The sequence below is a fragment of the Lynx canadensis genome, chromosome B4 (assembly GCF_007474595.2).
Source record: "Lynx canadensis isolate LIC74 chromosome B4, mLynCan4.pri.v2, whole genome shotgun sequence".
Taxonomy (NCBI): Eukaryota; Metazoa; Chordata; class Mammalia; order Carnivora; family Felidae; genus Lynx; species Lynx canadensis.
The window spans coordinates 17,234,882-17,256,256 of record NC_044309.1 but is presented as its reverse complement, the minus strand read 5'-3'; the positions used below and the strand labels follow the sequence as shown (position 1 = coordinate 17,256,256).

General features: G+C 38.1%; 1 protein-coding gene and 1 non-coding gene across 7 annotated transcripts in view; both read left to right on the top strand.

Moving 5' to 3' along the window:
• The window catches only part of NSUN6 (NOP2/Sun RNA methyltransferase 6), a 73,580-nt gene that overhangs the window by 37,054 nt on the left and 15,151 nt on the right, over positions 1-21,375 (top strand). For all 6 annotated transcript variants that reach the window (XM_030320890.2, XM_030320888.2, XM_030320889.2 and 3 more), the window contains 3 exons: positions 1,526-1,670; positions 16,780-16,928; positions 20,267-20,392. In XM_030320890.2, the coding sequence (XP_030176750.1) occupies positions 1,526-1,670; positions 16,780-16,928; positions 20,267-20,392 (420 nt within the window). The remainder of the gene's footprint in view (positions 1-1,525; positions 1,671-16,779; positions 16,929-20,266; positions 20,393-21,375) is intronic.
• On the top strand, positions 2,199-2,387 carry LOC115519622. Its single transcript, XR_003970616.1, has one exon. It is a non-coding gene; the product is annotated as a U2 spliceosomal RNA (small nuclear RNA).

Here is a 21,375-nt window from a genome sequence, read left to right as displayed (position 1 = left end):
TCCTTGAAATCTTAATTGTGAAGATAATGATATGCCTTGAAGAAGTAATCATAATCCCCCCCCCCCTTAATTTATGGTATATGATATTTATTGTGTTGGCTTAGAAGTATTTATTCACAGATATTTTATGTTCTCTAATAAGAAGTCATTTCAGAGAGAATCTGGGTATTTTAAGTGTGTCCATGTTTTGTTGTTCCGTTTTCTAGTGTGTAAAAACAACCACAAAAACCTTAGCAGCCTACGACTAAACATTTATTCAGCTCAGGAGTCTGGGATTCAGTTGATCCCTGCAGGGCTTGCTTGTGCACTTGATCAGCTGCAGGCCAGCTAGGGGTTCCCATGGTCTTGGGTGGGCTCATTCACTTGAATTTGGCTGGTGTTGGCTTATCTAAAGTGACCTCAGCAGAGACCACTAGGGTACCCTGCTGCTGGTTCCTTTCTCTTATCTACCTGCTAGGGGGTAGTCAGGGGACTAGCCCAGCAGAGGGCAAACATTGAAGGTTGGGAGCACAGAGGGCAAAGCAGAGAGCAAAGCCACCTGTTCAAGTCCTTTCCACAGCTCTGTTTGTATCACATTTACTGTCCTCCCATTGGCTGATGCAAGTCCTATGGCTCAGCTCAAGTAGGAAAGGCAAGGGACTGCAAGGTGAGTGCCAAAGGGTGGGGGATATGTGGAGAGTTGAGTTGGAGTTAGGCAATTCCCCCATAGTGGGCCGCCAGCAGAAATGAACAACTTTGAATAGAAATATTTGAGCTTGCGTGAATTCCAGATTTTATTGCTGTTCTTGATGTGTTGTTATTTATTTTGATATTTAAGCAAGTTTTATGTGAGTATAGCCTCTAGTCTTGTACTTCTGTAAAAGTAGCCTTCACCCATCACCACAGTAATGCATTTGAAACTTATTCCAGTTGCTGTTGCTTACTTTTCCAGTTCAACTCTCTGGAAATGGTTTTCCTGTTTGTCAAAATATTAATAGGAAAACTGTGTCTACCACTAACCTGGTGTCACATTTAGGAACATCATCAGCAAATATTCAGCATTGTTGTCTATGCATTAGATGCACATGTCATACAAGGATGTTGTATATAAAAAAAAAGCAAGAAAAGACATTGAAGAGTTAATCTCACCATCTCTGCAATATCATTTCATAGCATATTTTTAAAACCATATGAATGTCACAAGGCATTTGTAGAAGTGTGGTATCATCCTCATTGACTTTTTTTATAAAACTGTTTATTTTAAGAGAGAGCGAGTGGGGTATGGCCAGAGAGAGAGGGAGAGAGAGAACCCCAAGCAGGCTCCATACCCAGCATGGAGAAGGATGCAGGGCTTGATCTCATGACCGTGAGACCATGCCCTGAGCCAAAAGCAACAGTCAGATGCTTAATGAAGTCACCTTTAAAACTAAGGGTGGTAGTAAAATAGAGAAGACCATAATTTTTCATCAGTTTTCCACAGTATTAATAGTTTTCATGACTGCTTTGGGTATATACCTTATTTTTATGTGTTTTGTTTGTTTTTTAGGGAGAAGTAATAGCACTGGATAAAATATCCAACAAAGTAGAAAAAATAAAACAGAATGCTTTATTGTTAGGGCTGAATTCCATCAAGGCATTTTGCTTTGATGGAACAAAGGCTCTTAAACTCGATATGGTTAAGGATGCTGAAGGTGAGTTAAATTTTGTCTTTATAGGCTTCTGTAATTGGCTTTTGGAAACAAATAGATTTTGCTATCATTGTTCTAGCCTTAAAATATCCATAAGTCCTCGAAACTGGCATGGATTTAAGCTATGTTGCCATAATAGATACCATTTTGCTTTTCATCTCATCCCTAAATTTCAGATTTTAATAGTGTACAATCATATCCCCAAGACTTGGTCAAACCCTTTGGTCTCACTGTATTTGTCTTAATTTCATGTTGAATCTCAGAAAGCTTATTACCCTTTCAATTTTATGATTCTTGGGCTATTGTGTTTTCTTCATTTTTCTTGAGAGAATGGGGCTGTGGAGCTAGGAAGGAAGGAAAAACTGCCACATGTCTCGTTTTAGAACAAAATGTTGTATTAAGTCACTTGATAGCTCTGTTTCTTTGTTTGGATTTGATTTCATGAAGTACTCCAGAAACTTGCATATTTTAATGAACTGATTGGCATTCGTGTTCCCAAAATGTGCATCGATTAAAGATGCTACTTGATTAATCACTTCTTGGCCTTTTGGCTAGGATCAAGTGTAGTACCTGCTCTTATCAGTTGAATATCTGCTATGTCCTCTCTCTGAGGACAATATATCACAAGATTTTGGCACCAGGAGATGGAACAGGAACTTGCTCCGTCCACTCCATGCATTGACCTGTGTTCCCAGTACTTCCAGGAATGGTGCACCTTTTTGAGGGAATGAAAATTGTCCAGGGGAAAAAAATCCTACCTGATTAAAGGTGACTTTTATTTTATTTTATTTTTAATGTTTATTTATTTATTTTGAGAGAGCACGTGAGCTGGGGAGGGGCAGAGAGAGAGAGAGAGAGAGAGAAAATCCTAAGCATACTCTGCACTGTCAGCGCAGAGCCGGAGGTGGGGCTTGATCTCACAGAATCGTGAGATCGTGACCTGAGCCGAAATAAAGAGTTGGATGCTTAACTGACTGCGCTACCCAGGTGCCCTTAAAGATGACTTTAAAAAACTGAGGCCATGGTTTTGATTCCCCACCCCTTAGAGCCCATCTAACGTTCCCATATATAAGCTGTTGTTTTTTTTTTTTAAGAATGACTAGTAGACAATGGACAGCTCAATATAATCCATTACTGTTACTTTACTGAAATCATTGGTAGGTGACCAGTTTTTACATATCACTGAATAAAGTGATCATACTTATAAGCATAATAGGTTGAGATTAGGGTAAGAACAATCGAGATGTAGGGGTAGCCATTTTAGAGGTTAGTCTCCAGTGCTATAGCGGGACATGTATTAACTGACTTGGAATAGTTGATCACTGAGTTTTCACTCATTTACATCACTTTATTAGCTAATGGTCCTAGGTTGTCATCTTTAGGTATTTTTTGCATCAAGACTTGTTTCGTCACAGATACGGGATGGTAGTTTGATTTGGGGTATTAAAGCTAGAATGTCAGGCAAAAGACATCTGATGGAAAATGCATCAGTGATGTGAACATCACCATATCTTTGAGATTCCTGGAAAGTGAGGAGTTACTTTGTGATACCTACCTAATGTGTAATAAACCGCAGGGGAATAAACAAATGCAGCACATGGAACTCTTCCTAGAAAAATAGGGATTGTTCAGAGGAACAAGTTCTGGACTATCATTTGTCTTCTTACAGGGGTGGGAATAGGTCAGACTTAATTGCCTGATGACATGAGAACAGCATTTCATGGTCAGTTATTGTTAACCTAAAAGAGTTAGCCAGGGGATTTATATTAGGGTATAGGCTCACAGGCTGTATCAAAGAGACCCAGAATTCAATGGCTTAGAAAATATAAAAGCATTTTTTGTTTCTCTGTTTTCGTTGTTTATTTTGGTCTCACCTAGCAGAAGTGGTCATTCAGTCCTGGTAATGTCATCTCTGGGTCCAAGATAGATGTTCTGGTTCTTTCAAGGGGAAGGGAAAGGATATCAGAATTCTTAGTGATGCATACTACAGCTGGCCGGATTAGTCATTTGATGATCAATTTAGCTGCAAGTGGGGGCTGGAAAATGTAGTCTTTAGCAGCATAGCAGTGTGCCCAGTGCAAACCATGACTGTAGGAAAAGAGGATAATGGGCATTAAAGAACAGCTAGCAGTCTGACAAAGGCTTTGTAGTGCTAAGGTGGTGATGGTGACCATTTGCATTTATTCGTAAGATTTTTTAAATTTTTATTATTTTAGTTGACATAGTGTTACTAGTTTCAAGTATAACAATTCTACAATTATGTACATTATTCTGTGCTCATCACAATTAAGTCACCCTCTGTCATCATAAAATGTTCCTACATTATTAACTTTTTCTTTTTTAGCATTTATTCATTTTTTAAGAGACAGGGAGAGATAGACTGTGAGCAGGGGAGGGGCAGAGAGAGGGAGGGAGACACAGAATCAGAGGCAGGCTCCAGGCTCTGAGCTGTCAGCCCAGAGCTCAAACCTACAAACCGTGAGATCATGACATAAGCTGAAGTCGGATACTTAAACCGACTGAGCCACTCAGGCCCCCAAATGTTACATTATTGACTATATTCCCTACACTGTGGTTTTTTGTTTGTTTGTTTTGTTTTGTTTTGTTTTGTTTTGTTTTGTTTTGTTTTATCTCTGTGACTTACTCATTTTATAGCCAGAAGTTTGTACCTCTTAATTTCTTTCACTTATTTTGCCCATCAACTCACCTGCCTCCCTGCTGGCAACCACTGGTTTGTCCCCTGTATTTGAGTCTATTTCTGTTTGTTTATTTATTGTTTTGACATTCAGAGTCCACATATATGTGAAATCGTATGGTGTTTGTCTTTCTCTGTCTTATTTTACATACCCTCTAGATCCATCCATGTTGTTGTGAATGGCAAGATGCCTTTCATTTTTATGGTTGACTATTCCGTGTGTGTGTGTATACCACATCTCTGTCCATCTATCAGTAGACACTGGGAATTGCTTCCGTATATTGGCTGCTGTAACTAATGCTGCAGTAAATGTGGGGGCGCATATATCTTTCTGAATTCATGTTTTCATTTTCTTCAGGTAATTATCTAGTACTAGAATTACTGGATCATGTGGTATTTCTATTTTTAATTGTTTGAGGAATCTCCATACTGTTTTCCATAGCAGTTGTATTGATTTACATTCCCACCAACAGTGCAAAAGATTTCTCTTTTCTTTACATCCTTATATATTATTTCTTGTCTTTGACACTAGCCATTCTCACTGTTGTGTGAGGGGAGATCTTACTGTGGTTTTATTTTGCATTTCCCTGATGATTCGTGATGTTGAGCATCTTTTTGTGGGTCTGTTGGCCATCTGTATGTCATCTTTGAAAGAATGTCTTCAGGTCCTCTGCTCACTTTTTAATTGTATTCTTTGGGGTTTTTTTTTGGTGCTGAGTTGTAGAAGTTCTGTGTGTATTTCAGATATTAACACCTTACAGATAGATATATCATTTGCAAAATCTTACATTCAGTAGGTTTGCCCTTTCATTTTGCTGGTGGTTTCCTTCACTGTGCATAAGCTTTTTATTTTGGTTTAGTTCCAATAGTTTATTTTTGCTTTTTTTTTTCCCTTTACTGCAGAGACGTATCCATAAATATGTTGCTAAGGCTGATGCAAAGAGATGACTGCCTGTGTTTTCTTTTAGGAATTTTATGGCTTCAGGTCTCATATTTAGGTCTTTAATCCATTTTGAATTTATTTTTGTGTTTGATATGAGAAAGTGTACCAGTTCTACTCTTTGGCATGTAACTGTCCAGTTTTCCCAGAACCATTTATTGAAGAGACCATCTTTTCCCCACTCCCCATTGCATGTTCTTGCCTCCTTTTTTATTAATTAAGTGAATATAAAAGCATGGTTTTATTTCCAACCACTGTATCCTTTTCCATTGATCTTTTTTTGTGCCAGTACCATATTCTTCCAGGTTACTATAGCTTTGTAGTGTATCTTGAAATCTGGAATTGTGATACCTCCAGCTTTCTTCTTCTTTTCCAAGATTGCTTTGGTATTTGGGGTCTTTGTGATTTCATACACATTCTAGTATTATCTGTACAAATTCTGTGAAAAGCACGGCAGTTATTTTGGTAGGGATTGCATTGAATCTGTAAATTTCTTTTGGTAATATGGGAATTTTAACAATATTCTTCCCATCCGCGAGTATGGCATATCTTTTTATATGTATTGTCTTCAGTTTCTTTCCTCAATGTCTTACAGTTTTCAGAGTATGGGTTTTCCCCTCGGTTGAATTTATTCCTAGGTATTTTATTCTTTTTGGTGTAGTTGTAAATGGGATTATTTTATTATTTTTCCTTCTCCGTATAGAAACACAATAGATTTCTCTGTATTAACTTTGCATTCTGTAACTTTACTGAATTCATTTATTCTAATTTTTTTTAATCTTTAGGGTTTTCTATATATAGTATCATGTCATCTGCAAAGAGTAACAGTTTTGTTTTCTCCTTACCATTTTGGATCCATTTTATTTCTTGTCTGATTGCTGTGGCTAGTACTTCCAGTACTATGTTGACTAAAAGTGGTGAGAGTGGACATCCTTGTTTTATTCCTGATCTTAGAGGAAAAGCTTTCAGTTTTTTGCTATGGACTATGATATTGGCTATGTGTGCTTCATATATGGCCTTTATTATATTGAGGCATGTTTCTCCTAAACCCACTTTGTTGAGAGTTTTTATCACGAAGAGATGTTACATTTTGTCAGATACTTTTTTCTGCGTCTATTGAGATGATCCTATGGTTTTGTTTTTTTTTTTTAAGTTTATTTATTTTGAGAGAGAGAGAGAGCGCACGTGCACACGAGTTGGGGGGAGCAGAGAGAGAGAGAATTCCAAGCAGGCTCTGCACTGTCAGCACAGAGCCTGGTGTGGAGCTCTAACTCACGAACCATGAGATCATGACCTGAGTTGAAATCAAGAGTTGGATGCTTAAACCATCTGAGCCACCCAGGTGCCCAGTCCTGTGGTTTTCATCCTTCCTCTTGTTAATGCAATGTATCATGTTAGTATGTGAATGTTGAACCATCCTTGCATCCCTGAAATAAATTCTATTTGGTAGTGGTGAATGATCCTTTTCATGTATTGTTGAATTTGGTTTGCTAATGTTTTGAGGATTTTTGCACCTGTCTTTGTATCAGGGATATGGGCCTGCAGTTTTCTTTTTCTGTAGTGTCATTGTCTGCTTTTGGTATAAGGCTAATGATGGCTTGTTAGAATGCCTTTGGAAGTTTTTCTTCCTATTTTATTTTTTGAAATCGTTTGAGAATAGGTATTAACTCTTCTTTAAATGTTTGGTAGAATTCATCTTTGAAGCCATCTGGCCCTGGACTTGTGTTTGTTGGGAGTTTTTTGATTATTGATTTAATTTCACTACTAGTAACTGGTCTGTTCAAATTTTCTATTTCTTATTAAGTATTGGGAGATTGTATGTTTCTAGGAATTGATGCATTTCTTTTACGTTTTCCAGTTTGCGTATCATTTTTTTGTAGTGTTCTCTTAGAATCCTTTTTATTTCTGTGGTGCCAGTTATTTCTGCTCTTTTATTTCTGATTTTATTAGAGTTTTGATGAATCTGTATAAAGGTTTATTAATTTTGTTTATTCAATTATTGATCTTTACTGTTTTTTTTTTTTAGTCTCAATTTATTTCTGCTCTAATCTTTTTATTTACTTCCCTCTAACTTTAAGCTTTGTTCTTTTTCCTTGTTTCCTTACTTATAAGGTCAGATTATGTGAGATTTTTCTGGTTTCTTGAGGTATACCTATATCACTGCAAACTTCTGTCTTAGAACTGCATTTGCTATGTCCCAAAATTTTGGACTGTTGCGTTTCCATTTTCATTTGTCTCCGGGTATTTTTTTATTTCCTTTTTTATTTCATCATTGACCCATTGACTGATTAGTAGCATGTTGTTTCGCCACCATGTATTTGTGTTTTTTCTTGTTTCTGTTTTTTAAATAATTGCTTTCTAGTTTCATATTGTTGTGGTTGGAAAAGATAATTGATATGATTTCAGTGTTTTTAAACTTAGTGAGGCTTGTTTTGTGGCCTGACATGTGATCCGCTTTGGAGAATATGCCATGTGCACTAGAAAAGAATGTGTGTTTTGCTCATTTTGGATGGAATGTTCTGTATCTGTTAGGTCCATTTGGTCTAATGTGTATTTCAAAGCCACTGTTTCCTTGTTGATTTTCTGTCTGGATATTTTATCAGTTGACGTAATTGAGGTGTTAAAGTCCACTGCTATTATTGTATATTAGTATTGTATTGTCATTCTATGTCTGTTAATATTTGCTTTATGTATTTAGGTGCTTCTATGTTGGGTGGATAGATATTTACAATTTTTATATCCTCTTGCTGGCTTGATCCCTTTATCATTATGTAATACCCTTATTTATCTCTTATTAGAATCTTTGTTTTAAAGTCTGTTTTGTTTGACATAGGTGTTTCTGCTTGGCTTTTTAATTTTTTGCTTCTGTTTGCACAGAATATCTTTTTCCATCCCTTCATTTTCAGTCTCTGTGTATCTTTAGGTCTGAAACAAGTCTTTTGTAGACAGCCTAGAGACAGGTCTTGGTTTTTATTCATTTAGTCACCTGTCTTTTGAATGGAGCATTTATTTAAACTTAAAAGCAGTTATTGATAGGTACATAATTATTGCCATTTTGTTAATTGCTTTCTGGTTATTTTTGTAGTTCTTCTCTGTTCTTTTCTTTTTTCCTTGCTCTCTTCCTTTGTGGTTTGGCGGTTTTCTTTAGTGTTATGCTTGGGTTCTTTTCTCTTTTTTGTGTATGTGTATCTGTTATAGGTTTTATTTGTGGTTACCATGGCATTCATTTATAACATCCACTTGTGTATAGCAGTCTATGTTAAGTTGGTGGTCACTTAAGTTCGAACACGTTCTTTTTTTTTTTTTTTTTTAAGAGAGAGTATGACCCTAAGTAAGTACAAAAAGATTGAGATCATACCGTGCATATTTTCAGACCACAAAGCTATGAAACTTGAAATCAACCACAAGAAAAAATTTGGAAAGGTAACAAATACTTGGAGACTGAAGAACATCCTACTAAAGAATGAATGGGCTAACCAAGAAGTTGAAGAGGAAATTAAAAAGTATATGGAAGTCAATGAAAATGTTAACACCACAACCCAAAACCTCTGGGACGCAGCAAAGGTGGTCATAGGGAAGTATATAGCAAACCAGGCCTTCCTAAAGAAGGAAGAAAGATCTCAGATACCCAACCTAAACTTATGCCTTAAGGAGCTGGAAAAAGAACAGCAAATAAAACCCCAAACCAGCAGAAGACAAATAATAAAGATTAGAGCAGAAATTAATGCTATCGAAACCAAAAAAAAAAAAAAAAAAAAAAAAAGTAGAACAGATGAATGAAACCAGAAGCTGGTTCTTTGAAAGAATTAACAAAATTGATAAACCACTAGCCAGTTTGATCAAGAAGAAAAAGGGAAGGACCCAAATAAGTAAAATCAAGAATGAAAGAGGAGAGATCACAACCAAAACAACAGAAATAAAAACAATAATAGAATATTATGAGCAATTTTATGCCAATAAAATAGGCAAGCTGGAAGAAATGGACAAATTCCTAGAAACATATACATTACCAAAACTGAAACAGGAAGAAATAGAAAATTTGAACAGACCCAAAACCAGTAAGGAAATCGAATTAGTAATCAAAATCTCCCCAAAAACAAGAGTCCAGGACCAGAAGGCTTTCCAGGGGAATTCTACAAAACATTTAAGGAAGAGTTAATACCTATTCCCTTGAAACTGTTCCAAAAATTAGAAACAGAAAGAAAACTCCCAAACTCTTTCTATGAAGCCAGCATTACCTGGATTCCAAAACCAGACAGAGACCCCACTAAAAAGGAGAACTACACACCAATTTCCCTGATGAACATGGATGCAAAAATGCTCAACAAGATATTAGCCAACCGGCTCCAACAATATATTAAAAAAGTTTTTCACCACAACCAAGCAGGATTTATACCTGGGATCTAGGGCTGGTTCAATATCCGCAAAACACTTAACGTGATTCATCACATCAATAAAAGAAAGGAAAAGAACCATATGATCCTCTCAATAGATGCAGAGAAAGCATTTGACAAAATACACCATCTTTTCTTGATAAAAACCCTCAAGAAAGTAGGGATAGAAGGAGCATATCTTGAGATCATAAAAGCCATATATGAACTACCCAACACTAATATCATCCTCAATGGGGAAGAACTGACAGCTTTCCCCTGAAGGTCAGGAACAAGACAGGGATGTCCACTCTTGCCACTGTTACTCAACATAGTATTGGAAGTCTTAGCCTCTGCAGTCAGACAACACAAAGAAATAAAAGGCATCCAAATCGGCCGGAGGAGGTCAAACTTTCACTCTTCGCAGATGACATGATACTCTATATGGAAAACCCAAAAGATTCCACCAAAAAACTGCTAGAATTGATTCATGAATTCAGCAAAGTTGCAGTATATAAAATCAACACACAGAAATCGGTTGCATTCCTATACACCAACAATGAAGTGACAGAAAGAGAAATCAAGGAATTGATCGCATTTACCATTGCACAAGAAACCATAAAATACCTAGGAATAAATCTAACCAAAGAGGTGAAAAATCTACACACTGAAAACTGAAATCTATACATGGAAATCTATACACTGAAAGCTTATGAAAAAAATAGAAGAAGACACAAAGAAATGGAAAAAGATTCCATGCTCCTGGATAGGAAGAACAAATATTGTTAAAATGTCGATACTACCCAAAGCAATCTACATATTCAGTGCAGTCCCTCTCAGAGTAACACCAGCATTCTTCACAGAGCTAGAACACATAATCCTAAAATTTGTATGGAACCAGAAAAGACCCCGAATAGCCAAAGCAATCTTGAAAAACAAAACCAAAACAGGAGGCATCACAATTCTGGACTTCAAACTATACTACAAAGCTGTAATTATCAAGACAGTATGGTACTGGCCCAAGAACAGACACTCAGATCAATGGAACAGAATAGAGAACCCAGAAATGAACCCACAAACGTATGGTCAACTAAACTCTGACAAAGCAGGAAAGAATATCCAATGGAATAAAGACAGTCTCTTCAGCAAGTGGTGCTGGGAAAACTGGACAGCGACTTGTAGAAGAATGAACCTGGACCACTTTCTTACACCATACACAAAAAATAAACTCAAAATGGATGAAAGACCTCAGTGTAAGACAGGAAGCCATCAAAATTCTCGAGGAGAGAAAGCAGGCAACAACCTCTTTGATCTTGGCCGCAGCAACTTCTTATTCAACACGTCTCCGGAGGCAAGGGAAACAAAAGCAAAAATGAAGTACTGGGACCTCATCAAAATAAAAAGCTTCTGCACAGCGAAGGAGACAATCAGCAAAACTTAATGGCAACCAACAGAATGGGAGAAGATATTTGCAAATGACATATCGATAAAGGGTTAGTATCCAAAATCTAGAAAGAACTTATCAAACTCAGCAAGCAAAAAACAAATAACCCAGTGAAGAAATGGGCAAAAGACATGGATAAATACTTCTCCAAGGAAGACATCCAGATGGCCAACCGACACATGAAAAAATGCTCAGCATCACTCATCATCAAGGAAGTACAAATGAAAACCACAATGAGATATCACTTTACACCTGTCAGAATGGCTAACGTTAACAACTCAGGCAACAACAGATGTTGGCGAGGATGCGGAGAAAGAGGATCTCTTTTGCATTGTTGGTGGCAATGCAAGCTGGTGCAGCCACTCTGGAAAACAGTATGGAGGTTCCTCAAAAAACTAAAAATAGAACTACCCTACGACCCAGCAATTGCACTAGTAGGCATTTATCCACGTGATATAGGTGTGCTGTTTCAAAGGCACACATGCACCCCCATGTTTATAGCAGCACAATCAACAATAGCCAAAGTATGGAAAGAGCCCAAATGCCCATCGATGGATGAATGGATAAAGAAGATATGGTATATATATATACAATGGTGTATTACTCGGCAATCAAAAAGAATGAAATCTTGCCATTTGCAACTACGTGGATGGAACTGGAGGGTATTATGCTAAATGAAATTAGTCAGAAAAAGACAAAAATCATATGACTTCACTCATATGAGGACTTTAAGAAACAAAACAGATGAACATAAGGGAAGCCAAAATAATATAAAAACAGGGAGGGGGACAAAACAGAAGAGACTCATAAAGATGGAGAACAAACTAAGGGTTACTGGAGGGGTTGTGAGAAGGGGGAGAGGCTAAATGGGTAAGGGGCATTAAGGAATCTACTCCTGAAATTGTTTCACTATTTGCTAACTAATTTGGATGTAAATTTAAAAAATAAAAAATAAAATTAAAGAAAAAAGAGCATGAGTTGTGGCGGGGGGGGGGCGGTGGTGGTGGAGGGGATAGACTCCATGCTTAGTGTGAAGCCAGATTCAGGGCTCTATCCCATATCCCCAGGGATCATGCATGACCTGAGCTGAAATCAAGAGTCAGGCACTCAACCAACTGAGCCATGCAGGCGTCCCTTGAACACATTCTAAAAGCATAAATTTTGACTCCCCTTTCATTTTATGTATATGATACCATATTTATGTCTTTTTATTTTGTATATTCCTTGACTGATTTTGGTAGATGTATGTGATTTCCCAACATTAATGTTTTAGCCTCCATACTAGCTTTATAAGTGATTAATTTACTATGGTCACTCTATGTTTGCTTTTACCAGTGAAGTTTTTTTCCTTTTATATTTTTCTTCTAGTTACAGGCTTTTCTTACCTCTTAAGGAATTCCTTTTAACAGTTCTTGTAAGGCTGGTTTAGTGGTGATAAACTCTTTTAACTTTTGCTTGTCCAGGAAACTCTTTCTCTCTCCTTCATTTCTGCTTCAAGATAACTTTGCTGGGTAGAGTATTTTGGGTTGTAGGTTTTTCCTTTCAGCACTTTGAAGGCATCCTTCTGGGCTGCAGAGTTTCTCTTGAAAAATCAACTGATATCGCCGGATTGTCAGAGCTCCCATTTTTAGGCTTTGCTGATTTTCAAAGCCAGATATCGTGAAGACTCATGTTCCCAGTAAATGCCCCGGACTGAGGTTGCCTGCTGTGGGTTCTGATCCACTCACTCCTCTATGTTTGTGATGTCCCTTCCTTTTGTGGTTTTTCACACGAGGAGTTTGGTTATTGACCTTGTCTCCAGCCCTCTTACCCTTTCTGAGATGGCCTTCTCTCTGTGACTAGCTGTGGAAGGTCTCTTCTCCCAGTCTTCAGATTTTCCTAATCGGTTGCAGTAGATACAGTTGTTGGTTTAGTGTCTGTGGTATAAGGTGAGCTCAAGATCTTCCTATGCTGCCATTTAACAGAATTTTCCGAGTTCCTTTTAGTTAATAAAATTTTTCTTTTCTTTTTAAGTTGAAAGAGTTCGAAGTCCTCTGAGCGGATGAGTGAGGTGTGTAGTATAAGGTGGCAAGAAGTTGATTCAGTGGCTTCTTAACCATGCACTGATTTCAAGTTGCAGGGTGGTTTTGATTTTTAAACAGTTCTGGGTATGAACTGCTGTTGTAACAAATCATTTCATCACTTAGTGACCTAACACAGTGATCTTATTATTATTTCTCACAGTTTGAGGGAATGACTGGGACCTCTGAGTGGTTCCCACTTTGAGTATCTGATGCAATTAGCAGTCACTGGGTACCTGAGGGAAGCGTCATCTCAAAAGCTTTATCTGTCACGTGCATGTCTGGAGGTTGATGGTGGTTCTCAGATAGGACCTACACGTGGCCTCTCCCATGTGTACCGACTGGGCTTTCTCAGACCAAGTGGCTTAGGTTCTGAGAATGAGTGTCCTAAGAGCCCCAGGCAGAAGCTGTATCAACCTTTTATGACTTAGTCCAGAAGTCATGTAGTATCAGTTCTGCTCTTGTCCACAATAAAAGAAAAGGAACATTAGACCCCACCTCTTGTGGGAGAAGAGTCAATGTCAAATTGAAGGGCATGTGGGATGGAAGGTATTGGCATAGCTATCTTCGGAAAATATAATTTTTTTCACAGTTTTAAATAATTTGTATTCCTAGTGCATAAATTTTATGCACAAAAATTGTTAGCTGGACATGGAATAAATACTGACTTGAAAAATGAAAGAGCACAAAATCAATAATTCTTCCCGTTTACTTCAGGGTGACTTTTACCTGCTGCGTAAATTGAATTAATATGATTAAAATTCTTACGTTGCATACTAAGGTGATTTTATTTTATAATTTTTAATGTTAATTTTTTGAGAGAGAGCATGTGTGAGTGGATTGTGGCTCAGATACCACAGATACTCACATTTCTTAGATTCTCTTTAATAGGTGTTTCTTCATTTGATGTATGTCCCAGGCATTTTCTAGAGACTTTAAATGGTGGTTTTCGCTTTTGTTACAGTTTTTACCAGTTATAATTCTTGCACCGGGGAGAAGGTCTGTATCCCCTCATTCCAAATGTTGTCCCAGTCTTATTGTTTCCATCATAAAATTGCTCCTAAATTACACACCACTCCAAACGAATGCAGTTTTAGAAATCACTAAAGGTTGTTCTAAGAATATATATTGAGAAAAAGCTTTGGATAAATAAAAATTTGGGTACTCCTAAACTGCATACAAGCCTTAAATGTTCATTTCATGGCTTTCTAGTTTTGAACAAGAGAGATTTCTCTTGGACCATGTATCTTTGTGGTCATTTGGTGATCTTAGTCTCATCTAAGACAGGTCTAGAATATTTTTAGGAATGTCTCAATTTTTGAATAATTACCCACTGCTTTCTGTGAAAATGGTACTTATTAAGAACAGTGAGTTCAGTGAGTTGGCATTGTCCCTATCCCTGTCAAGGCCATGGCATTTGCTTCTGCTCTGTACAAGGGTGCCTGGCTGGGGGATATGTTGAGGGGCTGAAGGCCAGCCTGTGCTCTGTTTATCATGGTGCAGAACTATGTTAACCTAGAGATACGCATACCTTAATTCTAGTCCATACAAAGGTATCTTGTGGGCTTGCTTGTCCTGTTTTTTAGGAATTTTCAGTGTCTAGATGGAAGTAACACTTGAACGCTAGTGTGCATGAGACTCTGCATCCAAGGGGTGCCTGCGTGGCTCACTCAACTCTTGATTGCAGCTCAGGTCACGATCCCAGGGTCATGGTATCAAGTCCCATGTTGAGCTCTGTGCCGAGCATGGAGCCTGCTTAAGATTCTCTCCTTCTCCCTCTACATCTCTTCCCTGCTCATACGCTCACCTGCTCTCCCTCTCTCAGGAAAAAAATATATATATACATCCAAAAGATACCTAATGCTATGGCAACTCAGAGGAATGGGTTACTTCTTCTAGGGACAATAGAAAAAAGAGTTTAGGTTGAGGAGGTGACATTTGTTAGGGCTTGAAAGGGTAGATAGCATTTTGACAAGTGGAAATGAGTGCTGGGGCATCTCAGGAAAATAGAATTAGCAGAAGCATGGAAATAGCAAAGCTCATGACATTTTTGGGTAACAAAGTGATGTGGGTTTTTTGTTTTTTTTTTTTTTAACATTGGTGAATGTGGCTGAGTACTGAGAAAGGTAGCTAGGGAAGTACATGGAGTAGTCGAGAAGCTAGAGAAGAGGTCTTTATTTGTTAGTGTAAGGAGTTTATTCAAGAGATTTAGGTAGCTGTGGGAGAGTTTTTGGTTTTCTAAGAGAGACAATTTGGTATAAAAAAATAGTGTAAGGAACGTGTTAAATCGATGTTGGAGAGCTGGAAAAGCAAAAGGAGATCATCGAAGCATCCTGGAGCTAATCATGTGCAGAAAGCAGCTACTACCCCTGTAGCTCTTCTGATCAGTAAGAAAAAGCCAACAGTCTAAGTAGAGAAAGGACAAAACAAGAAAGGTGACCATATAAAGGAAAAATAGAAATGGCCAATGAAACAACAACAATAATAATAACTTCTTTGATGAAGATTTTTAGGAGAATGAGTATAATCGTAATGAAAGTGTAAATTGCTATAATCTTTCTGGAGCATTTTTTCAGTATGTACCAAAAACCTTAAAAATTATTGTTTACTTTGAGAAGATCTTCTGAGACTGTGGGTGAGAATGCAGGTTATATGTGGAGATGAGTTAAATTGATAAGAGCTCATGTATGACAGTTGTGCAGTCAGAGAAAAGCAGGTGATCTTGTGGTTCTCAGAACATTGCTGTGGTTCCCGTGGGCAGTCAGCTGGCTTCCTGTGAGGGCAGTCAGCAGCAGTATCTTGCAGTTATTAAATAGCAGAAATATATAAACAGACCGGTTTCATGATTTTCTCCAGTAACACTAAATAACTCAGAAGTCGGAGCGGAGAACATTATTCATGTGATACAAGGAGATACTCTAGAGCATAGCCTTGCTGATGGCCATGAAAGCGAGGAGAATGAGGAACCTCAGAACCAGTATATTTGACTAGAACCTAACAGGTATTCTTTTGGGGGGCTGTCTGCAGTAGGGATTGCTGAGAGAAGTGTCCGCTCTCAGTATGACTAGAATGAATTCCAGGTCCTCGCTCTGATGAATTGTGGCTTGTGACATTGGGGATACAAAGTCTCATATGATTAGGCCTTAATTTGCACTGTGTCAACAGAATAACCCTCAATTATAATAATTACATTAACCATTTTACATATGTCAGAATTAGTTTTACCAGCTACTTGAAAGGAGAAATTGTTTTTCTTTGTAGTCTAGATGATGATTTTAAATTTCTGATCATTGGTTCTATCTCAGGAGTTTTCTTTTTTTTTTATTTAAATATATATATATATATATTTTTTTTTTTTTTTTTGAGAGAGAGCATGAGCAGGAGAGGGGCAGAGAGAGAGAGAGGGAGACAGAGGATCGAAGTGGGCTCTGTGCTGAGAGCAGAGAGCCTGACACGGGGCTCGAACTCACAAGCTGTGAGATCACGACCTGAGCCGAAGTCGGACGCTCATCAGACTTAAGTCACCCAGGCACCCCTATGTCAGGAGTTTTCTATTCTACACCTATAGGCACATAACAAGTCTGTTTATAATTCTCTTCACAGGAAAACCTCCATTCTTACGAGAATCTTTTGACCGAATTCTTCTTGATGCACCATGCAGTGGAATGGGACAGAGACCAAACATGGCTTGTTCTTGGACTTTGAAAGAAGTGACATCATATCAGCCATTACAGAGAAAACTCTTTACTGTGGTAGGTGATGATCCTTTGATATGAAAAAAAAAGTTGACCTTCGCTACTTTGATGTTTCAAAGACTGAGAAGCAGTGTTCATAGCAGCATTTCTCACAATAACCAAAATAGGGAAACGACCCACTTGTCTATCAACAGGTGAATGGATAAGAAAATGTGTACACGTATAACAGAATATTACTCAGCTTTCCACAGGAAGGAAATTCTGGCACAACATGAATGAACTTCGGGAACTTACGCCAAGTGGTATAAGCCAGACACAGAAAGACAAATACTGTCTGTTTCCATTTCTATGGGGTAACTAGAATAGGAACATTCTTAGAGATAGAAAGTAGAAGAAAGATTACCAGGGGCTGGAGGGATGTGGAATTAGTGTTTCAAATGGGTACAGAGTTTGCATTTGGGAAACTGAAAAGTTCTGGAGATGGGTGATGGTGATGGGTGCAGACAGTGTGAATGTACTTAATGCCCCTGAACTGTACACTTACAAATGGTTAAAATGTCAAGTTTTATGTTGTTTTATCACATGGAAAAGGACAGAGAAAACCTAGTTTAAATAATGAAGCTTTCATTTGTGTTGATCATTCTTTATTACAGGCAGAGGCAGAATTTCTTCACTGAGACATTTAATGGGTCTCCAACATTCTGATACATCTTAAGAAGTCACTGAGTTGTTAACATCATAGTTGCTAACTGATGTGTAAAGAATGGGATATAAATGAGTTACTCTTTTTTTATAGGGTTCCTGGATCATCTTCGATAGTGTATTAGAAATGGGAAGAGTCCAGGAGAAGGGAAACACATCAATAAAAATGAGAAGTGACCATTCAGTGTAGAATATAGAAGAACCGTAAAAACTTGGCTAATTTCACTGGTCTCTAGCACGTTTCAAGAGAAACCCAAATAGAACATTTGAGGATTTCTTTCCGACTTGCGAACATGATTCAGTGGATTTCGCAATGTAGAGAGCATTTGATCAAAGATGACTTTGTTATTTTCTCTCAGCCCTGCAATTATAAATGCATAGGCTGCAGCAAATGGGTACACTGTGATTATGCAGTCTCTAAAGTTACCTTTGAGCATGTTTCTGCTCATCTCTCTAGTATCTCCTTTTATACCCAAAGGTGGTACTCAGGGTATTTATTTAACTTTTCCTTCAGTCTTCAAAGAGCACATCCTGGAAGTTAAAACAGCAAACAGCAAAAAGGAAGCTTTACTTATGGTTGAAACCCACTCTGAGTTGAGGGTAAAATTAAGACACTGTTTTAAAAGACTGGGCTTTTTGTTCTTTTTTAGGTCAAAGCAGAAAGAACATTTTAAAAGGTTTCTTAGGAGTAGATGCAGTGATCTCAATGAAAAGGAATAGCTACGAGAGAGAGTTCAGAATATAGCACATTTGCCGTTTAGTACGGAGTTGTGTTGATGGAGAACGTGGACTTTATAATCAGACACTATCTTGTTTGGAACTGTGCAGCTTCCACACGAGTGACTTTAGGTACATTGTTTTCTTTATATGAGAAATGGGGACTATAAATCCACCTGATAGGGTCACCTCATTGGAGATAGTAACTATGCCTCATGGTTATAAGTAAATTGAGAAAATCCATGTAAAATGCTTAAAACAGTAACTGGCACACATTTACAAAGTTTAAATTTTCATCAGCATACTCTAGTTAAGAAGGCACAAATATATACTATATGTAATAAAAATACATATATGTAGTATAGATGGTATATATTATTATATAGTTTATTCATATTTATAAATACCAGATGGCATATAGTGTGTGTGTATGTGTGTGTGTATAATAGTATACTATGTATAGGATGTATTTTAAAGACTTTCATTAAAATGTTTTTAAATATTGGGGCACCTGAGTGACTGAGTTAAGCGTCCAACTTTGGTTCAGGTCATGATCTCACGGCTCGTTGGTTTGAGCCCTGTGTCAGTCTCTGTGCTGACAGCTCGGAGCCTGGAGCCTGCTTCAGATTCTGGGTCTCCCTCTCTCTCTCTGCCCCTCCGCTCATTGTCTCTTGCTCTGTCTCTTTCTCAAAAATAAATAAACATTAAAAGAAATTTTTTAATGTTTTTAAATATCTAGGAGTGTGAAAAGATACAGTTTTTAGTTATTTGGGAAAAATTAATTTTCTTATTAACACCTTATTTCTTGATTCATTTATTTACTGGACAAATATTCATTGAGCACCTGACCATAACACAATATGGACTGTTCTGGGTGCTATCAATATAGCCGTGAAAAAATGACAACCCCTGCCTTATTCATGGAGTGTCTATTCCAAATGGGGAGGAAGATATAAACAGATGAGTAAGTTATTATGTATAGTAACAGAGCCGACTAAAGAAGGGAAGGTAGGATTGCTGGATTTGAGTAGTTGTAGTTTTACCTGGGATGGTCAGGGAGGGCAGTCCTGGAAAGGTGACATATACACAGAGATAAGATTGTGAGGAAGCAACGCAGAGAATTCGAAGAGTTTCCAAGCTTGTGCACGGATCTTGAGGTGGGCCTGTGCCCTGTGTGTTCCGGAACAGCAGAGGCCAGTGTTGCTAAAGCAGAGTGAGCGAGGCGTGTCAGAAGGGCAGCCAGAGGCCTGCTCTGTGTAGGGCTTTGAAAGCCACCGTAAGGACCTGGGCTTGGACCACAAGTGATAAGTCAAGACATTTGAAGGGTTTTGAGCTGAGAAGTGACAAGTTTTAAAAACACTGCTCTCTGGCTGCTGTCTGGAGATGATTGTAGGAGGGCAGACAAGGAAGCAGGTAGGCTGAGAAGGAGGCGAAAGACGGTGTAGCTTAGACCAGAATGATGGCAGGGGAGGTGGCCAAACTCTGGATATATTTTAAAGGTAGAGCCAATGGAATTTGCTAGCGGATGGGAGTGCAGGAGAAAGAGAGGCGTAAAAGATCATCTCCGGTTGGGGGCCTGAAAATAGCACTTCTCTAAAAGGTCTTGGAAGACAGGTGTTCAGTTTGAGACACGTCAAATTCGATAGTAGACAAATGGAGAAGGCGATTGAGCACATAAGTACAGAGTTCAGAAAGGAGGATGGCTTACAAAGTGTCCATGTGTGATTTTGGGCATAAAAAGGGGTATCTAAAGTAGTGAAAGTGAATGCTTACATTTAGGAAAGTCTTGGTGTCAGTGCACTAACAGTTCCAAGAGCGTGAAATGCACCTGGGCTGGAACACTACTCAGAGAGTGAGTCTTGATCACACAGAACATTTATCCCAAACACTTGAAAGGTGTCCTACAGATATAAAATCCTGTAAAATGTTGATTTTGCCTTGTGGTACACCCGTAGTCTGATCACATGTTTGTTTAGGCAGTTGAGCTGCTGAAGCCGGGGGGCGTGCTGGTTTACAGCACGTGCACCATCACACTGGCGGAAAACGAAGAACAGGTTGCCTGGGCCCTCGCAACCTTTCCTTGCCTCCAGCTTCAGCCCCAGGTATGAGTAAGTTCGGTTTTCTCTGTGTAATGTGACAAATCACAGAATCATGAGTGTGGTGATAAACACGAGGTTGTCATATGAAAAATGTGTCCAGCGAAACTTCAGAAACAAATACTGCAATGGACAAGCATGTTCCTCCAGTGAGATCCATTTGACACTGAACAGAGAATTTCCACGTCCCAGCAGTTTTTCCCCGTCTTCGTTCTTTGCCCTTGTGTTAAAATGCCACAGAGCTCGGGTGTACTTGTGTTACAGGTTTCTTTCACCTGTGGCTCTTGTTCAGTTTATGCAGACCTTTCTTTTCCTAAAGAGTCGTTTATTCCTTTCCTCTCCTGGTCCTGCATTTTGCTGGTATGGAGTATGTTGAGCATTTTTTTTCTCAATCAAATAAGCTATAATAACTGGGATATCAGAAGACTAGCAGAGGGAAGAAAATGGTTCAGGATTATTGCTTCTTCACAATTTGTTACATAAAATATGTAACATTTTAAAAGTTTTCTTACACTTTATTTGACCTGTTTTGGTTTTTATCAGAACTATATTATGACTATATGTTTACCTCATGATGTTTGAGGTTAATTTAAATATGTAACAATACTCACATTCAATTAGATACATTAAACGTCTAACCTCAGTAACCTTCCTGTACAGAATTCTAGTAGGTAATTGGGATATATGAATAAAAATTGAGAGACGGTTTCTAGACTCAGAAGTTAAGATAACTGCTTTGTAGAGGAAAGGAAGACTTCAGAATTCACTTGAATTTTATGTGTGTGTGTGTGTATGTATACACAACACTCAATATATACCTAAAAGAGAGAGAAACTTTCTGCCCAGGAGTTAATAAACGATAGGTTTTCAGTAGTACGTAAACGTTTGTGCATTGGTGACTGAAGTTAGGATTGTCGATCTTTTGCGGTCATGGTTCACACATATCACTCAGTTCCTTATGATTCTGTATTCTAAACCAACTGACACAG